The 22,348-nt window shown below is 41.3% G+C and overlaps 1 protein-coding gene across 1 annotated transcript in view; it reads left to right on the top strand.

Moving 5' to 3' along the window:
* MAN1B1 (mannosidase alpha class 1B member 1) overlaps positions 1–22,334 on the top strand; it is a 33,908-nt gene extending 11,574 nt beyond the window's left edge. Inside the window, exons 6-13 of the mRNA XM_075905746.2 lie at positions 770–955; positions 4,017–4,165; positions 4,794–4,982; positions 7,719–7,909; positions 9,319–9,439; positions 12,553–12,750; positions 13,696–13,827; positions 17,326–22,334. Of these exons, the coding sequence (XP_075761861.1) occupies positions 770–955; positions 4,017–4,165; positions 4,794–4,982; positions 7,719–7,909; positions 9,319–9,439; positions 12,553–12,750; positions 13,696–13,827; positions 17,326–17,529 (1,370 nt within the window). The 3' untranslated portion in view covers positions 17,530–22,334. The remainder of the gene's footprint in view (positions 1–769; positions 956–4,016; positions 4,166–4,793; positions 4,983–7,718; positions 7,910–9,318; positions 9,440–12,552; positions 12,751–13,695; positions 13,828–17,325) is intronic.
* Positions 22,335–22,348: the final 14 nt, after the last annotated feature.

Below are 22,348 nucleotides of genomic sequence, written 5' to 3'. Positions count from 1 at the left end.
GGAGCCATGTAGGCAAGCAGCCTGGCTCAGATCCAGCTCGTGCTGGTTCTGGGAGCTCAGGCACCACCACCCCCACCCCCGACAGGGGCTAATGCCACCTTGCGCTGCTGCCTATCAGAGACAGCAGTGCAGGGTGGCAGGCAGCCAGTCAGCGAGGGACTCCCCTCACAGACTAGCTCCCGCCGGGCACCCTGCGCTGCTGCCTCTGATAGAGACACAGCAGCATGGGGTGACAAAGGGCTCCTCTGGAGTGGGACCGAAGCGCACTAGCTGCCAGCCCACCTCCAGGGACTATAGAATAGTCGACTAACCAATAAGAATTCATGAGGTTAATTGACTATTCAGTTAACCGTTATTTAACATCCCTACACACGAGGACTAAATTGAGTTTGTACATACAACCTTAATTCTGAGAGATCTCAAATTAAGCATTTGACTTGGCAATCTTAATAATGTTCTTTTGACAATAACACAGTTTATGTATTTCTCTAAATATTGTTCTTGTGGGGCTGAGTTTAATGTTAATGACAACTTCATTGCTGCTTCATTAAATCATTGGCTAAGAATATTGACACACTGCAGTTTGAAAGACCTGATTAAAAAGGAATAACTTCAGATAACTGGAGTTAGTGTAATGTAATCTTTAGTTGCGGAGATGAGGTCTCCTGATTTTTTTGGGGGGGGTGGAGTGGGGCGGGGAAGCATTCATATATAATTGTCATGGGGGTGCATAACTCTGAGTTTTTAAGGTGGTGTTTTCCATTCACAGTGCCCATAAATGAACGTCAGATGGCAGTAATAGAAGCATTCCGCCATGCATGGAAAGGTTATAAAGAGTTTGCCTGGGGACATGATGAGTTGAAGCCTTTGTCCAAATCCTACAGTGAGTGGTTTGGACTTGGACTTACTCTAATTGATGCTTTGGATACCATGTGGATTTTAGGCTTAAAAGAAGGTAATTTCCTTTCTACTTCCTATTTTTCTCTCACCTCAGTACTTTACTGGGTTCTAACAACTGTCATTAAGGCCAACTGATCATTTTATGCTTGATGTCTGAGAGGCAGAATGTTTTATTCCGGTAGTTTTTGGAGATCCTCTGTGTCTCTTGAAGTAATATGTAAGCAGGAATAATTAATTACACTTTGGCTGAGCAAATTTCATTTTGTCCATGGGGAAAATCCAATAATTCCATATGTAGGGAAGGAACACTTTACAAATAACTGCGTCCTGTATAAAAAAGGATTGATGGAATAATTTTGCAGGCTGCATCTATTGATAGATTGGCTTCCTGCTAAAAACTGGAGACTGGATAATTAGGTCTGCCTGGTGTCCATTGCGGTCACCAGGATGCTGGAGGAGCCATTCTAAGTACAAGCCTTGTAAAGTTAGCCTGGAGTCTCTTAGCTTCTGTGTGATCATTAACAAAAATATTCTACATATTGAATGTAGTCAACAAGCCTGAATGTAAACCAGACAATAATTCAGTATTCTATTGGATCTGCAGTGCATAAAAGATAGTGAATAACTTATGTCATTACTGCAAGTGTGTAAGACAGAGTGCACAGAGATCTGGTGACTAAGGCAGTGCTGTTTTTATTCACTTTTCTGACTTCAGCCACACTTTAACCATAATATGTGAGCCACATTTTAATTTGCTTAATTACATATTGTCTAGCAAGATTCCCTCTTCTATTCAGTGAGATACACTTCCTGTCCCAAACATTTGTGTATTGTTTCTGTTCACTGTGTAACAGTTATCCTAATTCAGTCCAGAACTGACTGTGTTTTGGTACTGGGTTTTAAATGTCTCAATTTGATCTTTTGTTTTTAAGTTACATGACTACAGGGAAAAAAAAGTACTTAATCAGAGCATGTAAGTTAGATAAGGAAACAACAAAGTATTTACAAATACTTGAAAATGTCTCCATTGGTGGAATCTGTAGAGACAGCCTTGTAATAACTTCACAAGAAATACAGTTTCACATGCATCAAGATTGGAAGATCAGAGCTGCTGTTAAGGGCACAAGAAATTACAGAAGTCTTCCACAGTTCTATATTTTTCTTAGTTTTTTTGGTTTACTAGGCACATTCATGTACGATTTAAAATCAGATGAAAAACCCTCTTGTTTGTCTCACTGCATGTCTGAGCTCTCTCTCTCTTGATGGAGCACTCTCTTGATGTTCGCTAGGTTGATGGTGCGACTGCTTTCTTATCAAATATTTAAATATGAATTGCGCAGAGCTTTTAAAATAAACCATTAGCTATTTAGATATGTTTAAAATGGACTGCTGTTTGGAAACTTATATTACATTGCAGTTCTCCTTTAAATCACTGCTTCATAATCTGGAAAGTTGTGTTAAGAATGTGCATATCTTTCTCTCATGAGTCTGTGAACATAAAGACTGCTTCTGTAAAAAAATCCTGGATTTCAGTATTGTACTACCTCTTGCTAGACAGTGATATCAAGTCTGTCAGCACAATTTACTGAAATGGAATGTAGAAAATCTATTTTGTCATCCTTATTTAAGGCATGTGTAGTAGAACATATTTGTAAATAGTGATTTTTTTCCCCAAGAGAGAGACAGACCTTGTGAGCTATCTCAGTGGGTCAGTAATATCCAGAAGCCTCAGTGGAAGGGTATTAGTTTCTAACCTTTGTGTTCTGTCTGCAGAAAGATAATTGCATAGATAATCTGCAACATTTTAAAGAAACACCTTTGTTTTCCCATGTACAAGTTACAGGTAGTCCTAGATGCCTGTTGTTCTGAATACCTAGAGATGTTGTCTTTAAAATATTAGCATAGGAGTCAACAGACAGTTGTTAAATTCCAAGCTCTGCCAAGTATTTCCTGTGTGACCTTGGACATGCCACTTAATCCATCTATAGCTCAGTGCCCAATGTGAAAACTTCTTCATAAGGCTGTTACAAGAATAGTCATTAATGACGGTGAAGTAATGCGGAGATATATAAATATATAGATAGTATGTTGACAGGCAGTAGCTTTAATTTCAGTAGCCTCAACTAAAATCTAAAGTCTTACTGTGAAAGTGTGCCTGATTGCATGGCTAAGAAAATGCATGGTAATAGACCTCAGCCTTATATTGAAAGAGGTGGGTTATTGGGATACCAGGCTAATTCCCTTTTGCATCATTTTAATAAAGAAGAAATGTGGTTTTACAAGACCTGCTAAACATGTAATTTCTCTAAGTACTTGTCTCCTTGCACATCCCCTTGTTGCTGTATTGCTTAGGAATTAAACTGATGCCATGTTTAACTTCTCTTGGTGTCTATGCTTCAGTGTATTTGTAACTTCTTCAGCTTGCCCCTTAAAAATACAGGTTCCTTTCGATAGACGTAATAACAAGCAGGGCAATTTGACATACTAACTCTTTTTTAATCTGGTCATTTGAAATTGCTGTTATAACTACAGCATCACGTCTCAAAGGGATAGCTGTGTTAGTCTGTATCTGTAAAAACAAGGAGTCCTGTGGCACTTCAAAGACTAGGGATGTGAATGGCTAACCAGGTCCCCAGTAAGCATCACCCTTAATGGTTAACTGTTACCCGGAAGAGCCTTCCATCTGCCGAGGGTTGCTCCAGCCTGGCAGGGCTGTTGGCTCCCTGCTGGCTGGGAGCCGGCAGGCTTGTGTTGGGCAGAAGTGGCAGCGGGCTGGGAGCTGGCAATTTTCCTCTCCCCTGCATACAAAGCTGCCACTTCTCAGCACACCCCTCTCTGCCCACCACTGTTCAATCAGTTAAACTCAATGTTTAACTGGTTAACTAATTAAATGGGATTTTACATCCCTATTAAAGACTAACAGATTTATTTGGGAATAACCTTTCATGGGTAAAAACCATTTCATCAGATGTATTGGCTTCAGCATCACATTAAGTGTATTTTACCCATGAAAGCTTATGTCCAGATAAATCTATTAGTTGTTAAAGTTCCACAGGACTCCTTGTTATAATTATAATGTGTTTTCTGCAACAGTCATTCCCTTTTGTGCCTTGCAGAGTTTGAAGAAGCAAGGAAATGGGTGGCCACTGACTTATTGTTTGATAAGAATGTGGATGTGAACCTCTTTGAGAGTACAATTCGTATTCTGGGGGGTTTGCTGAGTACCTACCACTTATCTGGAGATAGCCTCTTCCTGGAAAAAGCTGTAAGTGATTGAGTCTCGTGGTCCCAGACAGCATGTGTGTCTTGTGTTGGGTAAAGTGGCAGAAAGATTTATCAGAAAATAATCTGCTGCATTTTTCTACTGTATTTCCTAGGGGCTTCTTGAATGTTTCTCTCATCTTTGCCTTCCTTGTGTCGACATAGCTTGAATATCTTAGGGTTCCATTTTTTAAGGAGAATTTCACTTAATTCTTAATGTAAAGACTAAGATGATACATATAAGGATTTGTATCATTTTTATCTAGATAATTTTTTATGGGGAGAAAATCATAGTCAATGAATGAAGTGATTCTGTTCTGATTCCCAGTCTTGGGAAATACTGTGGTATTCTCCTGCCCTCTCCCAATGCAGGGATATATAGGCACTGTACTCACATTAAGTATAATCCCATAATCTCATATTGAAAACCTGTTACAGGCGATGTGCAGACTGAACTATAGTGTACCATGGTGGGAACTAGATAGAAGCTGTATGCCAATTACTGTGAAGAAACCTAGTGATTTATCTTAATATTTGCCTTTGCTTCTCAGAAATGGTCTAAAACTAGGCTGCATTTCTGTTTTCTGAGAGAAATAAAGAACTTCTTTGCCATGCTCTTGGTTTCTCTTTAGAAAGACATTGGGAGCAGGCTTATGCCAGCATTCAACACACCGTCCAAGATACCATACTCAGATGTAAACATTGGCCGAGGCACTGCTCACCCACCCCGTTGGACATCTGACAGCACCGTGGCAGAGGTGACCAGTATTCAGCTGGAGTTCAGAGAGCTCTCTCGTCTCACTGGGGATGAGAAATTCCAGGTACAGGAGAACCAGTTGTCGTCTTCTCTTCCTCTCTCCATCACCACCTCTCAGGCTCCACCTCATTATTGCAGAGGCTCCCCTACATTCTGTATCCTTGACTCCTTCCATTCTTCTAAAAGACATCAAAAATAAGCCTCTGTGGCAGCTGGAACAGATTTCACTGGGTTGATAAAAGTAAATGCCACTGCATTGCTGATCCACCTCCTACCAAATACCATCTCTAAAAGATCTGATTTGGAACTATTTTATGCCTAACACATCACTATTTTTGAACAGTCGCACCGCTTTTCAGTTTACTGGTGAATTCCTGGTTCTTCTAGTCTCTCAGCTAAAGAGCGCTAAATGACATCAAATGGGAAGCGGCTTAGGGGGAAAGAGTCCATTACTTTCACAATTATTTTCTTAAAGTAAATACCACACTGCCATAGTAGGAAGAATAATTGCTCTTTTCATCAGAAGGATTTACAAGATAAATCTTTGCTTTTGATGTTCTTCAGACTAGTTTACCTGTGTACAAAATTAAACTGCATAGAACTGCCTTGTATTTAAATTCTGTAGGAAGTGCTTTGATATCCCTACATTAATGCTAGTGTTGAAAGCAACTGAATTTCCTTCATTACCGGTAGGGTTCTTATCATATTCTCATATTACTCATATGGTGTGAAGGCTGTGTCTGGGAGAAAATAAGCCAAAGTACTAGTAATTTCAAAGGCAGTGGGAGGTGTATTCTGTTTGGGGTTGTTGTACACTGTCCCAGGTCAGTTTATACATAAGGTTCTACTTCAGCTGCAATAATGTGGTAGTTGTAGATCCCGCATTCGCAGGTTTTGATTTTTAATAAGCTTACTTTGTATTGTCCACAGTGTTGTGTACTTTTTGAGTATGCAATGTCTATAAAATGTAAAAGCCTAAAATGATTGGACTTGATTTCTACAGCAACAGTGTTTAAGATTTTCAGTCTTCTGAATTTTATATCATATCAGTCATTTTTTAAAAAAAGAATGTAATACAGTTGAAGCAAAAAATTATAAAAAAATTGGTTATAAAAAATAGCCGACATAACATAATACTTGAATGTTTATATTGTGCCTGCAATTTTTTCTTAAACAAATAGATGTGATTTTGACTTTTCCAAATTATCACTATTAATGAAGGTCCACGATTACTTTTCTGGATTTTTTTCCACATCTTGTCCACAACTCCACTACATCATCTCATAATTCAAGTAGGGCCGTATTCATACAGTTATTTACAGGAATTAAAATTGTACATTATGCACATTAGCTAAAACAGGCAAAATACAGCCTGCAGACTGGATGCAGCCGATGGCCCAGCAGTGAACCCCAGGCAGGTTCCCTGTCTGCCCTGCCCTTGCATGCTACTCATAGCAACCAGCTGCAGGGGCCAGGTGTTAACCTGTGGTGCAAGCTGGGGTGAGGGTGGGAGGTTTTGCACACTGCCCCCACCCTCGGCATAGTCTTGTAGTTCCCATTGGCAGAGCAGGGTGTGCAGATTACCCTCACCTCCCCCCCCCATACACACACATTTGCAGTGCTGCAGCTGGGCATTGCTAGGCTCCTCCCAACCCTCTGCCCACCCTGCTGCACTCCTACCCCATGTAACCCAAACCCTCTGCATCCCTGCTCCTGCATCCCAATCACCTGCTCTAGGTCACAACCCACATCCCTGCATCCCCTCCTATACCCCTTCTCCAGGTCATAATCCTCTCCTGTACCCAAACCCCCTTACCAGATCCTGCACCTTGTCCTCTGTCCCAGGACAGAATCCCCACCCAGACCCTGCACCCCTTGTATATGCCCTCCTCTACGTCAGACTCCTCTCCTGCACCCTTACCCCCTCCTGGACCGTGCACCCCATTCCTTTACCCTGAGCTCCCTTCTGCACCCAACCTCCATCCCAGACCCCATACATCCTCCATTAACATCATGGAGGAGTGCAGTTCTTGACCACTTATAAATTCTTGCAGTGGTCCTCCCATCAGAAATTATTGCCCATCCCTGTCCTTCGCTATAACTTGTGTCGTGAAAATCTTAGTTAAAAAAAAAAAAGTTGGCATCATTGCCAACTTAAGTTGAGCTACAGTATTTATCAAAAATATTTGAGCTTCTCTGACCTCAAAACAGACACCGTTAGAGGTATTGCAGGCCACTTAATCGAATGTTAGTGTTAACCTACTCTTCTGTCAGTTGGTATTTGAATCTGAGGCGAAGTCTATACTAGATCCAGAAGGTCGACTTATTTACATAGAAAATCCAGCTTTGTGAATAACGTAGCTGGAGTAGACATACCTTAAGCCGAGCTTGTCTCCACAATGGGAGGTTGATGGGAGCAAACATTCCCATCAGCTTCCCTTACTCATCACAAGTAGTAGGAGTACCATTGTCGACCAGGGGGCACCCTCAGTGTATGATTTAACCAGTTCTTATTACACCTGCTAAGTCAAATGCTAGAAGAAATAATCTCCAGTGCAGAAAGTGAAGATGTGTCCTGACTTCTAAACTATCTGGATTCACCAACATCACTGTCTCTAGCTTCTTAACAAATCTTCCAAACTATCGTATTTGCTGTCGTTTCTCGGAAGCTATAAGCAGCCACTGTATTGGAAAAAGGAAAAATCGCACAACGGCTGACTCCTGTTGGCCATTGAAGAAACATTGAGCTGTGTACTGGCATTCTCATTCAATGTGTGTTTTATCCATTTATTTGCTGTAGAAAGCAGCAGACGCGGTGATGAAGCATGTACACTCCCTCTCCGGGAAGAATGATGGGCTCGTGCCCATGTTCATAAATACCAACAGTGGGCAGTTCACTCACCTTGGTGTCTACACTCTGGGAGCCAGAGCCGACAGCTACTATGAGTATTTGCTCAAACAATGGATCCAGGGTGGGAAGAAAGAAAATGAGTAAGTTCTCCTCACTTCCTGTATCTGTTTAAGAATGATGTAAGTTATAAGACATGGTACCCTACTTAGCAGTTTAAAAGAAAAAGTATCTAATGCAGACTCTGATGTGAGCATATTTGAGTAGGTTTAAAACAAAAACCAAAAAAACCCAAGCTAGGTCAGCAGACCTGTTAGTAACTGCCTAGCAATGTGGGGATGAGATGTCAGCTTGTAACTCTGCTTCCCCTCCTACCTAGGGTGTTGAAGGTTGTGATTATTACAGATGAGGGAGGGATTTAAAACCATTTGCAGCAGGTTCTGTTGTGCAAATAAAGTTTCCTTGCACTGTAGGAAATACCACTTATTCTTTCTCTCCAAAGCTGTCCGGCATTTTGCAGGCTCTGAGAGAAGGGCCAGTAAAAAACCTGCTGGAGGGACAGGCACCACATCCATGATTGTCCCTTTTTTAGTCCAGTTACAGGTCTGATATTTGACTCATGTGCCTTGGATTCTAGTATGTTTCTCCTATGTGGCCTGAATAACTGGGAAGCAGCTTGTTCTGGGATGAGGGGATTGGAAGGGTTTGTGGGACTAGGAAGATGGTGTTTTGTGTGAGCCTCTTTCCCACACCCTCTAGGACAAGTGTTCTCAAACTTCATTGCACTGTGATCCCCTTCTCATAACAAAAATTATGACACTGAGGCCTAAGCACACCTGAGCCTCTCCAGCCTAAGTGAGGCGCCCAAAGCTCAAGGGGCTTCAGCCCCATGCAGGGGGCCTATAACCTGTGCTCCACCATGCAGGGCTGAGGCCCTTTGGCTTCTGCTTCAGCCCTGTGCAGTGGGGCTCAGGTTTCTGCCCTGGGCTCCAGCAAGTCTATCAGTTCTGGTGACCCCGTTAAAATGGGGTTGTGACCTAGTTTTGAGTCCCGACTCATAGTTTGAAAACGCCACTGCTCTAGAGGAGCTCCCTGCAAGATAATGGTGAGGAATGGGAAACTTGTGTGACTCCTGCCAGTGCAGTTACAGTTGTGTAGCTATAGAACTTCTGTCTCGATTGGTTGTGAATCCAGTATCTTTCACAAGAATTACCATTCACTGACTCCTTTGCTTTTAAAATTGTTTTAATTAGCAGAAATTCTCAGAAATCAGTATATATTCAAGAGCTTTTCTCCTAATCACCCTTGAAAGACGCCACCATTGCTTAGCTATACTGCAGATACATGCTAGATGCATTTTGTATAAACAGGATTACTTGGATTTTTCTTAAATGTTTTATATTTGACTAAAGTTAAGGAAATCAAATTGAAAGTTTCTGCCCTCCAAAGTGTGGCCTTTGAGATGCATAAACTATATCTAAAGTAGAGTTGGATAAATGTACTTTTTAAAATGTGTATGTTGGGATCAACTAGGAACGGTTTTAATTCACAGACTGTTGGAAGATTACATGAAAGCTATAGAAGGGGTGAAAAAGCATCTGCTTCGGAAATCACAACCCAAGAAGCTTACTTTTGTAGGTGAACTAGCACACGGCCATTTCAGTGCCAAGATGGTAAGCACTTGAACCCAAATTGTTTTAAATGGCTCTTATGAATACTGTTGTGTTCTCCCTCAGCTGTCTGCAGTTCCATAGGGGAGATCTTGAATACAGTAGTTAAATACATAGTTATTTGATCAAATGTGTAGTCTGTGTGTACAGACCAAAGGTTTTGATAGTGGCTGCTGGAAGATCCAAAAATTGAAAGGTGAAAACTGGCCAGGGATCCTTGTAATCTGCAGATACCTTGTACATTTAGATATTGCCTCTGAAGGGTGGTGATGGTCTTTCTTTCTTTCTTTCTTTTTTTTTTTTATGGGCAGGTAGCATTCTTTTAAACCAAGATACTGGGTTCAGGTGTGACTGTAGTGATAGCATTTAGTAGCTAGGTTACAGGTAACAGTCCCTGCTGTGGTCAGAGGCCCTTTAGGTTTTTATTTGCTGATCTGAATCTCCCTATGAGTTTCCACTTGTGCTTCTCCAGTCGTAAACACATTCAGTGCAATCATTTGTTACATCACTTCAGCATCTGAAACAGAATGAGATCATGCCTGTTTTGTGTACTATTCACTTTTTCTACAATGGAAAATACATGAACTAGTATTCTAGTCAGTAATTGGTACATGAGTGGAAGTCAGGAGATTCGGAGTTCTGTTATTGACTCTGCTACTAATGTGCTGTGTGACCACCATCTCTTATTTCCTCTAATTTTAGGTGGCAAATATTGGATGCAGGAATTGGTGAATTTCTGTTCCTGTGTTATACCAGAAGTCAGATTATCAGAATGGCTTTAAAATGATGAACTAACACTCCTTTTCAAAAGCATTTTGAGTGCTTTCTGTATAAGATATTATATAAATTGACAAATATTTAAGCAGTGAATTGCTAATGTATGTGTAAATCTGCACTCTTAAAACTGCATCTGAGTATATTTAATGCAGTCCCTGCAGGGCCGAGACTTTTGCAGAATTTCATTTGTCATCTCTGCTTGAAGGGTCTGGCTGAAACTAGGGATGTTAAGGACGAGTCGACTATCCAGTAAGCAAATGCATCAACTATTCGAGTAATCAGTTACATGCTACTTAACATCCTTAACTGAAATCTCACCATACCTGATGAGTTGGAAAGGTGTTAATGTTGTCCCTTTACACTGTTACTGCCAATATTGATCAGTGCCTGTTGAATTAGGGAGCTTGAGAGTTTTGTGCAGAGGTTCTCTGGGAGCCTTGTTAGCACAGACTTATCCACTGAGAGATTGGCAGGTGTGGTGATAGGTGTCTAATCACCTCTTTAGAATGGTAGTAAAACTCCACATTTAATCTAAGTCCTGTTATTCACAGTATTAGCCTTACTAGAAGAGACTGTTAATCTTCTTAACTGAATAGCAGTGGGGGCGAGCACTGAGAATGCTACATGACACAGGGTCCCAACTTGTTCATGTGCTGACTTTGTTGACTATTAAGTTATTGTAACATTTCATAGTATTCTTGGAACATAACCACACATAACTTAGTTGCCTTAGTGTTGCACACTCCTTGAGGTAATATCTCTCTCTTCTGTTCCTTGATCAAATAACTGAATAATAAAGTTGCATTGTGTAGGATTCATGAAGGGAAGTTCCTTGTAACGCTTTTGCTCCTACTGCTGCCGCTGCACAGGAAGGAAATCCAGTGTCGTTCTTGGAAAGTTGGTTGTATACAGAGCCATACTGAGGATACCTGACTTAAGGTATCAGGTGTTTCTATCACTTATATGGATAATACAAATTTTAGTGTTAGCAAGGAGATTCAACTTTATCCTGAACTCTGTTATATTAATCTTATCATATCAGCTGTGCTCTGACTAATCTACTTTTAAACTTCAGATACTTCCCCAAAACCTGTTACCCTTGGTTTCTGTGGGTAATTTCTTTTTTTGCCTTTTATTTCAGTCTGTTTCAAAATGAGAGCTCTTAAATTTGTTTTCTGTTCATAGTTTTTATCTTAACCCTCATCCTTCTCTTCCCTATCATATTTTACTACTTTTTATGTTTGAATAATTTAGCTTTTAAGCTCTCTGGGCCACTTTAAATAAATGTTTAAAAGAATCATCTCCTTAGTGCACCTTGCAAAGTTAGGGTGCTACATAAATATTAGAGAAGCTGAGTTTGCATTTTTTCAAATTGATGCTTTCTGAGAGAACTTTCTTTCTGAGGAACTTTCTTAACATTCCTGGGGTGGGAAGAACACCTCAACAGTCCAGCACTCTGGCATTTAATTTCAAAAGGGGGAATTACACAAAAATGAGGAGGTTAGTTAAACGGAAATTAAAAGGCACGATGACTAGAGCCAAATTCCTGCAAGCTGCATGGAAACTTTTTAAAGACACCATAATAGAGGCCCAACTTAAATGTATACCCCAAATTAAAAAACATAGCAAGAGATCTAAAAAAGAGTCACCGTGGCTTAACCACCATGTAAAAGAAGCAGTGAGGGACAAAAAGGCATCTTTTAAGAAGTGGAACATAAGAACGGCCATAATGGGTCAGACCAAAGGTCCATCTAGCCCAGTAGCCTGTCCGCCGACAGTGGCCAGCACCAGGTGCCCCAGAGAGGGTGGACCGAAGACAATGATCAAGCGATTGTCTCTTGCCATCCCTCTCCAGCCTCTGACAAACAGTATGGCCATTCTTTGGTCTGACCCAGTATGGCCATTCTTATGTTCTTATGTTAAATGTTGCTTGAATTCTTTTTAAAATGGATTTTTTTGTTCCCCTCTTTATTTAATTTTAAAGGTCTTTCAGTTTCTCCGTGCTAATTGGCAGTACAGGATAACAGAAACTGACTTCATGTAAAGTGTTATGAAATACACCAGGCTAGCAATCTGAACAAGATGAGACTTTTTCCCACAGTCTTCTGGTTTTAGTAATTTAAGGTGGTACAAGTATCAATAGTAGCTACAAGATCTTGTGATTCCAAGTTGATAAAGTGTCCTTTAGTAATGCACCATGCTCCTGTCATGTTACATTTTTCCTTAACAAATAACTGTGGCCTTTAAGTAACACAATATGCTTTTTGTACTGATACAGGGTAGTGAAAATTCTTCTTTGTTTCAGTACTTCTCACAGCAGGCTGTGCTTTGTCTTATAGGATCATCTAGTTTGCTTCTTGCCTGGGACGTTGGCTCTTGGAGCTCATAATGGTCTAACTGCTGATCACATGGAGCTGGCCAAAGCCCTCATAGAGACTTGTTACCAGATGTATGCTCAGGTAGAGACAGGCCTGAGCCCAGAGATTGTGCACTTCAATCTCCATGCACAAAAGGACCACAAGGATGTGGAGATCAAGGTAAAGAGCTCTGAGTATTGCTATAAATTGACCACTGTATAACTCTTGCTTTGGATAACTCTGTACATATCAGATTGTTTCTGTGAAAATCCCTTTAGAATCGTCTACACCTGGAGAAGGATGTTCTTTGTTTTGATGGGTAAACTTTTTCTGTCTCTTCTCATGCAAACACTCCTAGGCTTTACCTTTTTTAATGATCTCTTAACAGCCACAAGCTGAGTTGCATATAATTGTTTGAAGCACACATTGAGAGAGTCAAGTCCAGCTGCCTGTGTTCAGGCAGGACTTAGTAAAACCAACAGGTGTTTGTTCAAATGTTCTTGAAGATCTCCCGTGTTGGGAATTCCACAACCTCCCTTGGAAGCTTATTCTATAGCTTAGTGACAGTTATAGCTAAAAAGTTTCTTCTAATATGTGACCTAAATCTCCCTTGCTGCGGATTAAACCCATTATTGCTTGTCCTACCTTCAATGGACATGGAGAGCAATTGACCACTATTCTCTGACAGCCTTGCCTAAGACTTTTCTTAAGACTAAACCCTCTCATGTCCAGGTTTTAAACTTTTCCTTATAGGCCACATTTTCTAAACCTTTTATTGTTTGTTGCTCTTCTCCGGACACATTCTCAAGTTATCCACATTTTTCCTAAAGTGAGGCACTGAGAATTGGACACACTACTCCACCTGAGGCCTCTCCTGCACTGAGTGGGACAGTTACCGCCCATCTCTTACATAAGCCTTTTTTTTTTCCAAACTGCATCATACTGATAAGTATTCAATTTGTGATTCCCTAGTACCCCTGGATCCCTTTCAGAAGTATTACTACCTAGCCAGTTATTTCCCCATTTTGTCGTAATTATCAAAGAAGCTATAAGATTCAAACTAGTATTGCTCTCTGCCAATGTATCCTGCTCCAAGACTGAATTATGATCTTTACTGTTTTGCAGCCGGCAGATAGACACAACCTGCTGCGACCTGAAACTGTGGAAAGCCTGTTCTACCTGTACAGATTCACTGGAGATAAGAAATACCAAGACTGGGGCTGGGAGATCTTGCAGAACTTCAATAAATATACACTGGTAAGACCAGCCTAGTGAGCAGTAATTGCCTCAGGAGTGTATCTAAGCAATGTATTCTGCCATATAGGGGCTTTCAGCAAAGCTCAAATAGCTCGCTGTCCAAGCATCATAAAAAATTCGAATAGGTAAAACTAAGCATCAAGAGCTAGACAGAGTATTACAATATTGACTGTGCCTGGAAGTCTGTGTACTTCAGCTTATGCGTTTAGTACTTAGCACATTAAGGAAAAGGACTTTTCATCATATTGATAAAAGCTGTGTATTAAGAGGATTATGATGAGTAATTATTTTTAAATTGTGGAATGGAGCTGTCAGCAGGACAAAAACGCTGACCCATATCCAGAAAGTTTTGTTTTGTTTTCAAGTGGGTCTCAGTATTACCTTGAGAAATTTCAGATATAGTTTCTAATGTTGTGCTTAAAAGAAGCACCTGGGATCTTTTTCAGAGGGATAAGGCAACACACCACATTTATTGAACATACATAGATCAATCAATATTTATCATATGCGTATGGTACATTACATTCATGCACTCTCTCACACAAGCACACTCCATCTTGTTGTTACCAAAAGTTGCTCCCCCTAACTGCACTGGCCAGGTGAGTTAGATAGGGGAGGGGTGGAGCCGGGCTTCTGCCGATCCGGATCGATGCTCCCATGTTGACAAGACGAAAACCCGGGGTCCCTCTGCAAGATGCCTCCTATTTATCCCTCTCATGGAGTCAATTAGTCATCACCTTGCCTTTCTTAATGCTGCTTCAAAGAGAGTTCTTCCAAGGGCAGGCACTTGCTGCTTGACTCACAAGGCATCTGTATGTCCAGTCTTCTTAATGAGCTCACTTTACAGGTATTGTCTTGGATCTGGGGGCTCCCAGACCTTCTCCACCCTGGCAACTGCTGCTGGAGGTGCTCACTTTTCATTCTCCATTCACACCTCATTCATTTCAACAGGACAATCAAGGAAAGGGGAGAGCTCAAAAGACATTTTTTTTTCTTAATACAAAGTTATAGGCGAAATGTTACAGAGATTCTATAAGAACACTTAACAAAGATCTATCTAAAAGGACAAGATCTTAATACAAAGTTGTATATGAGTGATAATATTACAGGGATTTATCCACACTAAGAGCTAGGATTTCTTAATGCAAAATGCCAACACCTTCCTGGTAACTCTCTGACTCCAAAGCATCAATTGCTCTAACTGCCAAGATACATTAATAGATACTTGTGCATATGGCCCCATTGTCTGTTAAATCAGGAGTTCTCAACCTTTATCTTACTGAGGACCCCCCCCCCCCCCCCGCATACAATAAAAACTCTGGGGCCCAGCAGGGGGAAGGGAAGGGAGATGGGGCTCCAGCCACAGTTATAGGTGGCCCTCTCGCATAGGTGTAGTTTGACTTCTGTTTTAGGAGGGCAGGGCCCAGTGGGGTTGGGCCAGCTCCACACAGCAGGATCCAAGGAGGGAGCCCCCTTTCCACCACCTGTCTCATCTCAGCAGGCCTCCTATTCTGTCTGGACTGGACGGGGTGGAGTTAACCACAAATGATCACTCAAAGGAGGGGGGGGACTCAGCTCTAAAAGTATGAAAACCACTTGGGGGCTGGGAGGGGAGTAGGTGGGGGCTGGGAGGGGAATAGGTGGGGGCTGGGAGGGGAGTAGCTTTGCAGTCTCTGCTCCCTGAGGGCTCTGCCAGCCCCAGAGCTGGGTCCCCTTGCCCAGGTGGCTCTTACCTTCTGTGTGAGCAAAGGGGGCTGGGAGCTTAGGAGCAACTGCAACCCTGGGCAACAGGAGAAGGAGATGGGGACATGCTGTGGCTGTCCTCTCCCGGACAGCAACCAGAGCAGCAGCCACCTCACACTGCCTGGCTCCAGCCTCTGAGCGGGCCAGGGGGCAGGGCTTCAAGAGAGTTGGGGGGAGCAGATGGGGGGGGGAATAGAGCTGTCCCAAGGACTAATCCACTCTGTGTAAGTCACTACAGTTGGGGGGGGGGGGGTATCACCCCTTGTGCTTCCCCCAACTTTGCTGAAGGACTTGGGGTTGCAGCCATTTGGGAGGGTGCTGGGATTTGGGACTTCAGCTGTTGGATCCACAGCCACCCTGGAGGTTTTAGGTCCCCGGTTGAGACCTGCTGTTCTGTGAGCAGTGATGTTGACAAAAATGTTTCCCAAATGAGAGGTCATTCCTCCTAACAGAGATGTCTTGGTACATGAAGTTGGAGTCCAGCAAAGTTTCACTGGTCCTTGAAGATCTGCCCAGTTTCTGCTGTGATCACGTCAGACCTCACAGTCTAGCAAGATCTGCCTGCCCTGGTCCAACAGTTGGGTGGAAGGTTTCAAAGGAGAAAGTGCGCTGCAGGAAACAGTGCTAACGTCTCAGTAGGAGCCACTCTTCCCTTTGTTTGAAGAAGTGGGCTGTGCCCACGAAAGCTCATGATACCATCTGCGTGTTTTGTTAGTCTGTCAAGTGCTACCAGACCATTTGTTGTGTCTTCCCTTTGGCTATGTCTAGACTGCAAGCCTCTTTCGAAAGAGAGCGTCTAGACTGCACGTTGAACTTTCGAAAAAGCGGCTTGCTTTTTCGAAAGAAAGCATCCAGTGAGTCTGGATGCTCTCTTTCGAAGAAGCCCTATTTACATTGAAGAACACCTTCTTTCGAAAGAGGAACTTTCGAAAGAAGGCGTTCTTCCTCATGAAATGAGGTTTACCGCCATCGAAAGAAAAGCCGCGTTCTTTCGATTTAATTTAGAAAGAACGCGGCTGCAGTCCAGACGCAGGTGAGGTTTTTTCGAAAAAAGGCTACTTTTCTCGAAAAAACCCCTGAGTCTGGACACAGCCTTTGTGTTTGTGTTGAGCCAATGCCCAGTATAACCTTAGCGGAGCACTGTGTTTCTAGAAGCATCTCATGGATGAGCTATACAACTATGATCCAGACCGCTTAGAGTCATGGGATCTTTCATGATCATTTCTCATGAGTAGTGGTATTAACCCTGTTGTTCTGACCAATTACAGCCCACTTCTTAAGAAGTGGGTTATGCACATGAAAGCTCATGATACCATCTTCATGTTTTGTTAATCTTTAAGGTGCTACTAGACTATTCATTGTTTTTTAAGTTTTTCCAGTTACAGACTAATTCGGCTACCCCTCTGAAGCAAGTATAGCCTGGTAGTTACCGTGATCACCTCACATTTCTTCTGCACTTGTGATTGGTCATTGTCCTCTTCACTTGTCTTTGTAGCATTTTTCTGCTGTTAAACATGCAACAAGTCACAATGATAGGGCTTCATTTTCTCTGTGTAGTTTGCATATCAGTTTATAAAGTGCTTTGGAATCTTTCAGATTTGAAATTTTTTGTGTAAGTTGCAAAATATTTTGAAAGCTGTGCCTGCTTTTCAAATGTTTATTTTCATTGTTTTAAATCAAAATTTGAGAAATTGTAGGTAACACAAGCTCTTTTGGGCTTATAGAAATATACAGCATTGTTTGTCTTCTGCACAGGTTCCTTCTGGTGGTTATACTTCCATTAACAACGTCCAGAACCCCAGTAACCCAGAACCAAGAGATAAGATGGAAAGCTTCTTTCTTGGAGAAACACTCAAGTATATGTTTCTGCTGTTTTCAGATGATGTAGACCTAATCAACCTTGACAAATATGTATTTAACACAGAAGCTCATCCCCTTCCAATCTGGGCACCAGCATAGATGTACTGTGTGTATCTTCTGTAGCGGGATGTTACTTTGAGTCACTTTACCGTTCAGGGTTTGAGCTGGGACAGCAGAGAATTGCTATAATTACCTTTGCTTGGCTTTTAAAAAAGTTGGAAAAGCAACCCTGATTTAGAGAAATCTGTCAGTCTTACATCTAACTCCGTGCTTTAGCGCGGGGCTAGACAACCTGTGCACATTATGCTGCTTTTCCTGGATTTGATACAGACATCAGGATTGGGAAAGCAATTTCAGTGTGGACCCTGCTTTTAATAGGTCCCCGAGCAACCAGTGACTCACCCATGCCAGTCTTGGTAGACTTTGGTTTGATTTCAAGACAGTGTCAAGTTGTCTTATAGCACAGGATTGTCTCTGGAGAAGAGGATGTTCTGAAAAGCTTGACTCTACTCTTTCAGTTGTATGAGCCTCTAATATCTCCATACGGTATGTGGGGTAAACAAAGAACTATGCTGTTATCTCAGTAAAAAATGGGGATGTCGGTAATGTTGCTGACACTTTGATCTCATTCCAAACCAACGAGCTGTGCAGCATTGTTAGAAGAAAGAAGTTACATTACAGAAGCATCCACAGTACCATATCTGAATCTTATTGAGCACTTTGAATGATGTCTTAGAGCTATGGCTAAAATGGATGATAGAAAATAGAATACAGAACTTGCTGCTGATTTGGTTCAGTGGTATACAATTTTGTAGATGTATTGCAATTTTTTTAACTTAACTGCAGGAATGCAGGAAATAATGTGAAAAGCTAACAATATACGTACATATATATATATATATATATTTGCATCAGTTAGACTCAGGTATTCTGACTGAAAGCTGCTTTGTGAGGTTGAGCTACAGACAAACTAGTGAGCACATTTGGCATAATTCAGACTCAGTCTCCTTTCAGATCTTGTATTTTAAAAATGTTATGTTGGATCAGAGAGGCTTACTGTTCGTTATACAGAGTAATTCCTACTGTTTGTTTTACTGTGGATTAAAAAGGAAGGAGTTTTGATTTTTTTAATAAGTACCTTGCTTGAAACCATAATGTTTACCTGTAGAATTAAATGCAAATGGTCTAAGGATCTTCTAACATGGATTCAGAATGTGGTCTTACTGAAAGGGTACTCTTCCCTCTCTAATACTGCCGGTAGACTAGCAGAGAGCAGTTTGGGATGCTTTGAGGAGAAAGCAGACAGTGTTTATGCGTACAGATATTGCCTAGAAATCATGGGGTCTTACATTTTTATTTCTGGATAAGTGTTTTAAAGTATGAACTTTGAAAGTAACTAAAACACTTTTGATTTTTGTAGCTAACTTTATGCAATCCTGTGCACATCAGTACATCGTGGGAGAAAAGTGCTAGTTCATGTGTATTTTAGGGTGGGTATCTCTTGCTGTCATAGTTTTCATTCCCACCAAGCTCATTCATGGTAAGGGAGGATACAGGTACGTGTGCAGTGGCATGATCCACTCTGAATTTGGGGCTGAGAAATAGCAGTAATATAAAGCTGATCCATAGCAATTTGCTTTCATTTGTGGATTTAACAGTAAATACAACTTTGTTTTGTAAAGTAACCAATGTCTAGAACTTGTCTTGCACAGACCTGGACTTGTTGCAGTAGGACAGTACTACAGTATTCGGACCACTTTTTAATCTTTAACCTGTACTTATCATTCCTTGTACTGATGATGGCTCATGAAAATGAAGAAACAATTATTGCAAATTATATATAGTATAGAGATATCTTTTTTAAAAGTATGTTGATGCTGAGAGTTGGGGATTTGCTGATATGACAGGCTAATGCAGAATGAGGTGATCCACCAATTCAGGAACTTCAGTAATCTTGGAATTCACAAGGTCTCCCCCTTAAGTGCACACTGGAATTTAGAAGCCATACCCTAAAGCTGAACAGTCGTTTTGTTGCTAGATTTTACATGGTTCATGAGAATTCCAGAGAGTGCTGTTTGTATTTAAAAGGGCTTAAAAGCAGTTTTTCAGCAGGTGACTATACACCTTAGAGCAGACAGCATAGGCAAGATTGTGTGTCACTTAAGCCCCTTATTAGGGTCATAAAGTGCAGTTGCACTTAGAAGCATATGATTCTGCAAAAATGGCATTGTAGGGTTCCATGTGTAGTGTTGCATTTAATTCCATATTGCAAGAACTCAAGTGTACAAAGAAAAAGGAATTTCCCCCTTTCTTCCTACCTTAAATGTCTATTCCAAACAAAGCTATTGGTCTTATTTCTTCTCTGCTTTTGTGCTGTTTTAGGAAATTAGCTTACCTTAACTGGTGGCTTGTTATTAAATCTAACTTTTGTTAATGTGTTGTTGACCAGTATTAAACAATCTGCTCAGTGTAGAACAGAAACCAGATGTCAATTGAAGTTATCATATTTATGCCTGAAACACATAGGGCCTAAATAATCTGATAACCGGCTATCTTATTGCTCGCTTTCTGATTACCGAAGAGGAAGCTTATATTGCTTATGTCCTGACCTGCTTCTGTGCCCCCTCAAAGATACTTTCTTACCTTCGATCTGTGACATTTAAAGGCACAATACTCCACCTGCATGGCACAGCACATCATCTTGCTTTCCAGGCCTGATAGGATCAGTGCTCATTCTTGGTTGGAACACTTCCATTCGGGTACTTTATGGTCCTTTGAACCAAAGCCTTAACTGCAGTGAATAGAATCCATCTGCTTGGCATCTCCATATATTGAATTACTTCATATAGTCAAATAATGGGTTGTTGAGGAAAGGCCATAATTTAATCCTGGGATGTTAAAAACCCTCTTGCCATGAACTGCCTTGGTTATTTTCCAAGAGTTTGAGTGCCTTGCCTAATTCAGACAAAACAAAGTATAGACATTCATAGCATTCATTAGTACTTGTGATGCCTCCACTTCAGAATAAATATTGCTTGGTTTGTTGTGTATAGTCACAGCCATGAAGTACAGCTCTTACATGGCGAGGCTTGTAGTGAGGTACCATTGAGTATAAAACAGGACTTGGAAAAATCTTAGCCCAAAGTAGCTCTGAAAGGTGGCTGTACGGCGAAGTAAAACCCGGTTTTGAGAAACCCAACTTCGCTGCTGTCCTTAAAAACGGGCATTTCTACTGAGCTCTGCCTTGGGCTTCCTCCGTATTTTGTATGGACCTGTTAAGGAATCAGATTAAATCTGAAGCTCCACTGATTCTCTTCAACTGTTGGGAGGGAAAGAAGCTTTGCTTTCAATCCCCTCATACCTGCCTGTCCTGAGGGATCGAGAAGGGCAAGCCTCTGCCACTGTCAGCTTTTCTAGCCTTTGTGTGGTTTTTCACCTATGAAACTACAGTAACTCTGCAGCTGTGAGCTTTTTCAAGGAGCAGCCTGACAGTGAAAGGAAGACAAGTTTTATTGCTGCTCTCAGGATTCTGAACAGCAGAAGTGAAACTGGGTAAGTTTAGCTAGTTTCAGGTTGCTGCTTGGCAGAGCTGCAGTAGAAATACTGCATTTGTATGGCTGTAGCCTCAAAGAAAATACAGCATTTATTCACTGTTGGAAAGTTATTGGCACAATGTGAAGGACTAAAAACTTCAGGTTTTTTAAATCAAATGTTAAGTACTGTTGGAAGTGATCATGCAAGCTTTCTTGCCACCCAGGGAAAGCTTCTTTCTTGTGTCTGGATTTTTCCATCCCAGAATTAAGCTGTTGTATTCTGTAACCACATGCAACAATTCTGGAACTTGCCCCTACCGTCTGTATGACTGAATGAGGAAAAATGATAGTGGAATGATTAGCCTTATGTTAACACAGCCACTGGTGTAGTCTTAATCCAGCCAGCTTGGCTGCATTGGTGTTAAGTTTTGTGTATTAGAATTTTTCACACAGGTGAGCTCTTAACGCCTCTTGAAGTAGAAAGTTAGAAGTCCCCACTGGCCACCATCTGTTCAGACTGTAACTTGGAGTACTTTCTAGGAGGCTTAGAGCTTGCCTATCTGCTTTGTTAATGAATCATGTGTCAGGCAGATTCTCATCACTGGCATAGTCTGTGTGGCTCCTGCTTTCCTGGAGCTGGGAATGCTAGAAAGGCAGCTTCTGTAGCAGAGGAAGAATAAACAGTTGCCAAGAGAAACATCCACCTGGCTTTGGCTTATCTTGGGAGGGGGCAGGTGACTTTACTCCTTTCCTGTCTCTCCCTCTATAGTGACATTCAACACCTCCTCTCCCAGGGCACTATGGACACTGCTAATGCTGGAATGTTTCAGCTTAATCTGTATGAATCTACTTACTACTCCTCACTCTGTGGGAAACGTACTCCCAGTTCCTGGAGTCTGCTTTGAATCCTTTGAAAAAATATCAAGCAGTGGCCTGAGTATCTACATGAACCAGCTGTGGCATGGTGGACGTAGAGATATGCTAGTGTCAATATTAACCAACACTGAGCATTGCCTTGAGCAAGGGGTAAGAACCTGAACAAGTCCTATACTTTGCCCACCTAAGTAACATTAGCCTGGGATGACCCTTTGGTGGAGGCTTTCCAAATGCTTTCCCCACCCAGTGTAATCATTGTAAGATGATATTTTACTTTAAGACATAGAATTACTAAGATGTAATATTTTTGCAGTCTTGCTGGTATTTATTGGTATACAGTATTTGCAGTAGGTAAGAGTCTACTCGTTAATGTGCAAAGGTGAATTTATTTCACCTCAAAGGGATAGAAAATTTTTTGTATCCTTTGATTATATTCAAAAGCCAGCCCATGGAATTCTATCACATACTTTAATAAACTTGTAATTTATTTTAAAATGTGTAGGTGTCTT

This window comes from Pelodiscus sinensis, chromosome 23, assembly GCF_052426305.1.
Source record: "Pelodiscus sinensis isolate ZL-2025 chromosome 23, ASM5242630v1, whole genome shotgun sequence".
Lineage (NCBI taxonomy): Eukaryota > Metazoa > Chordata > Testudines > Trionychidae > Pelodiscus > Pelodiscus sinensis.
Note: the sequence above shows the minus strand (reverse complement) of the source record. Positions and strands in the feature narration are given on the sequence as shown.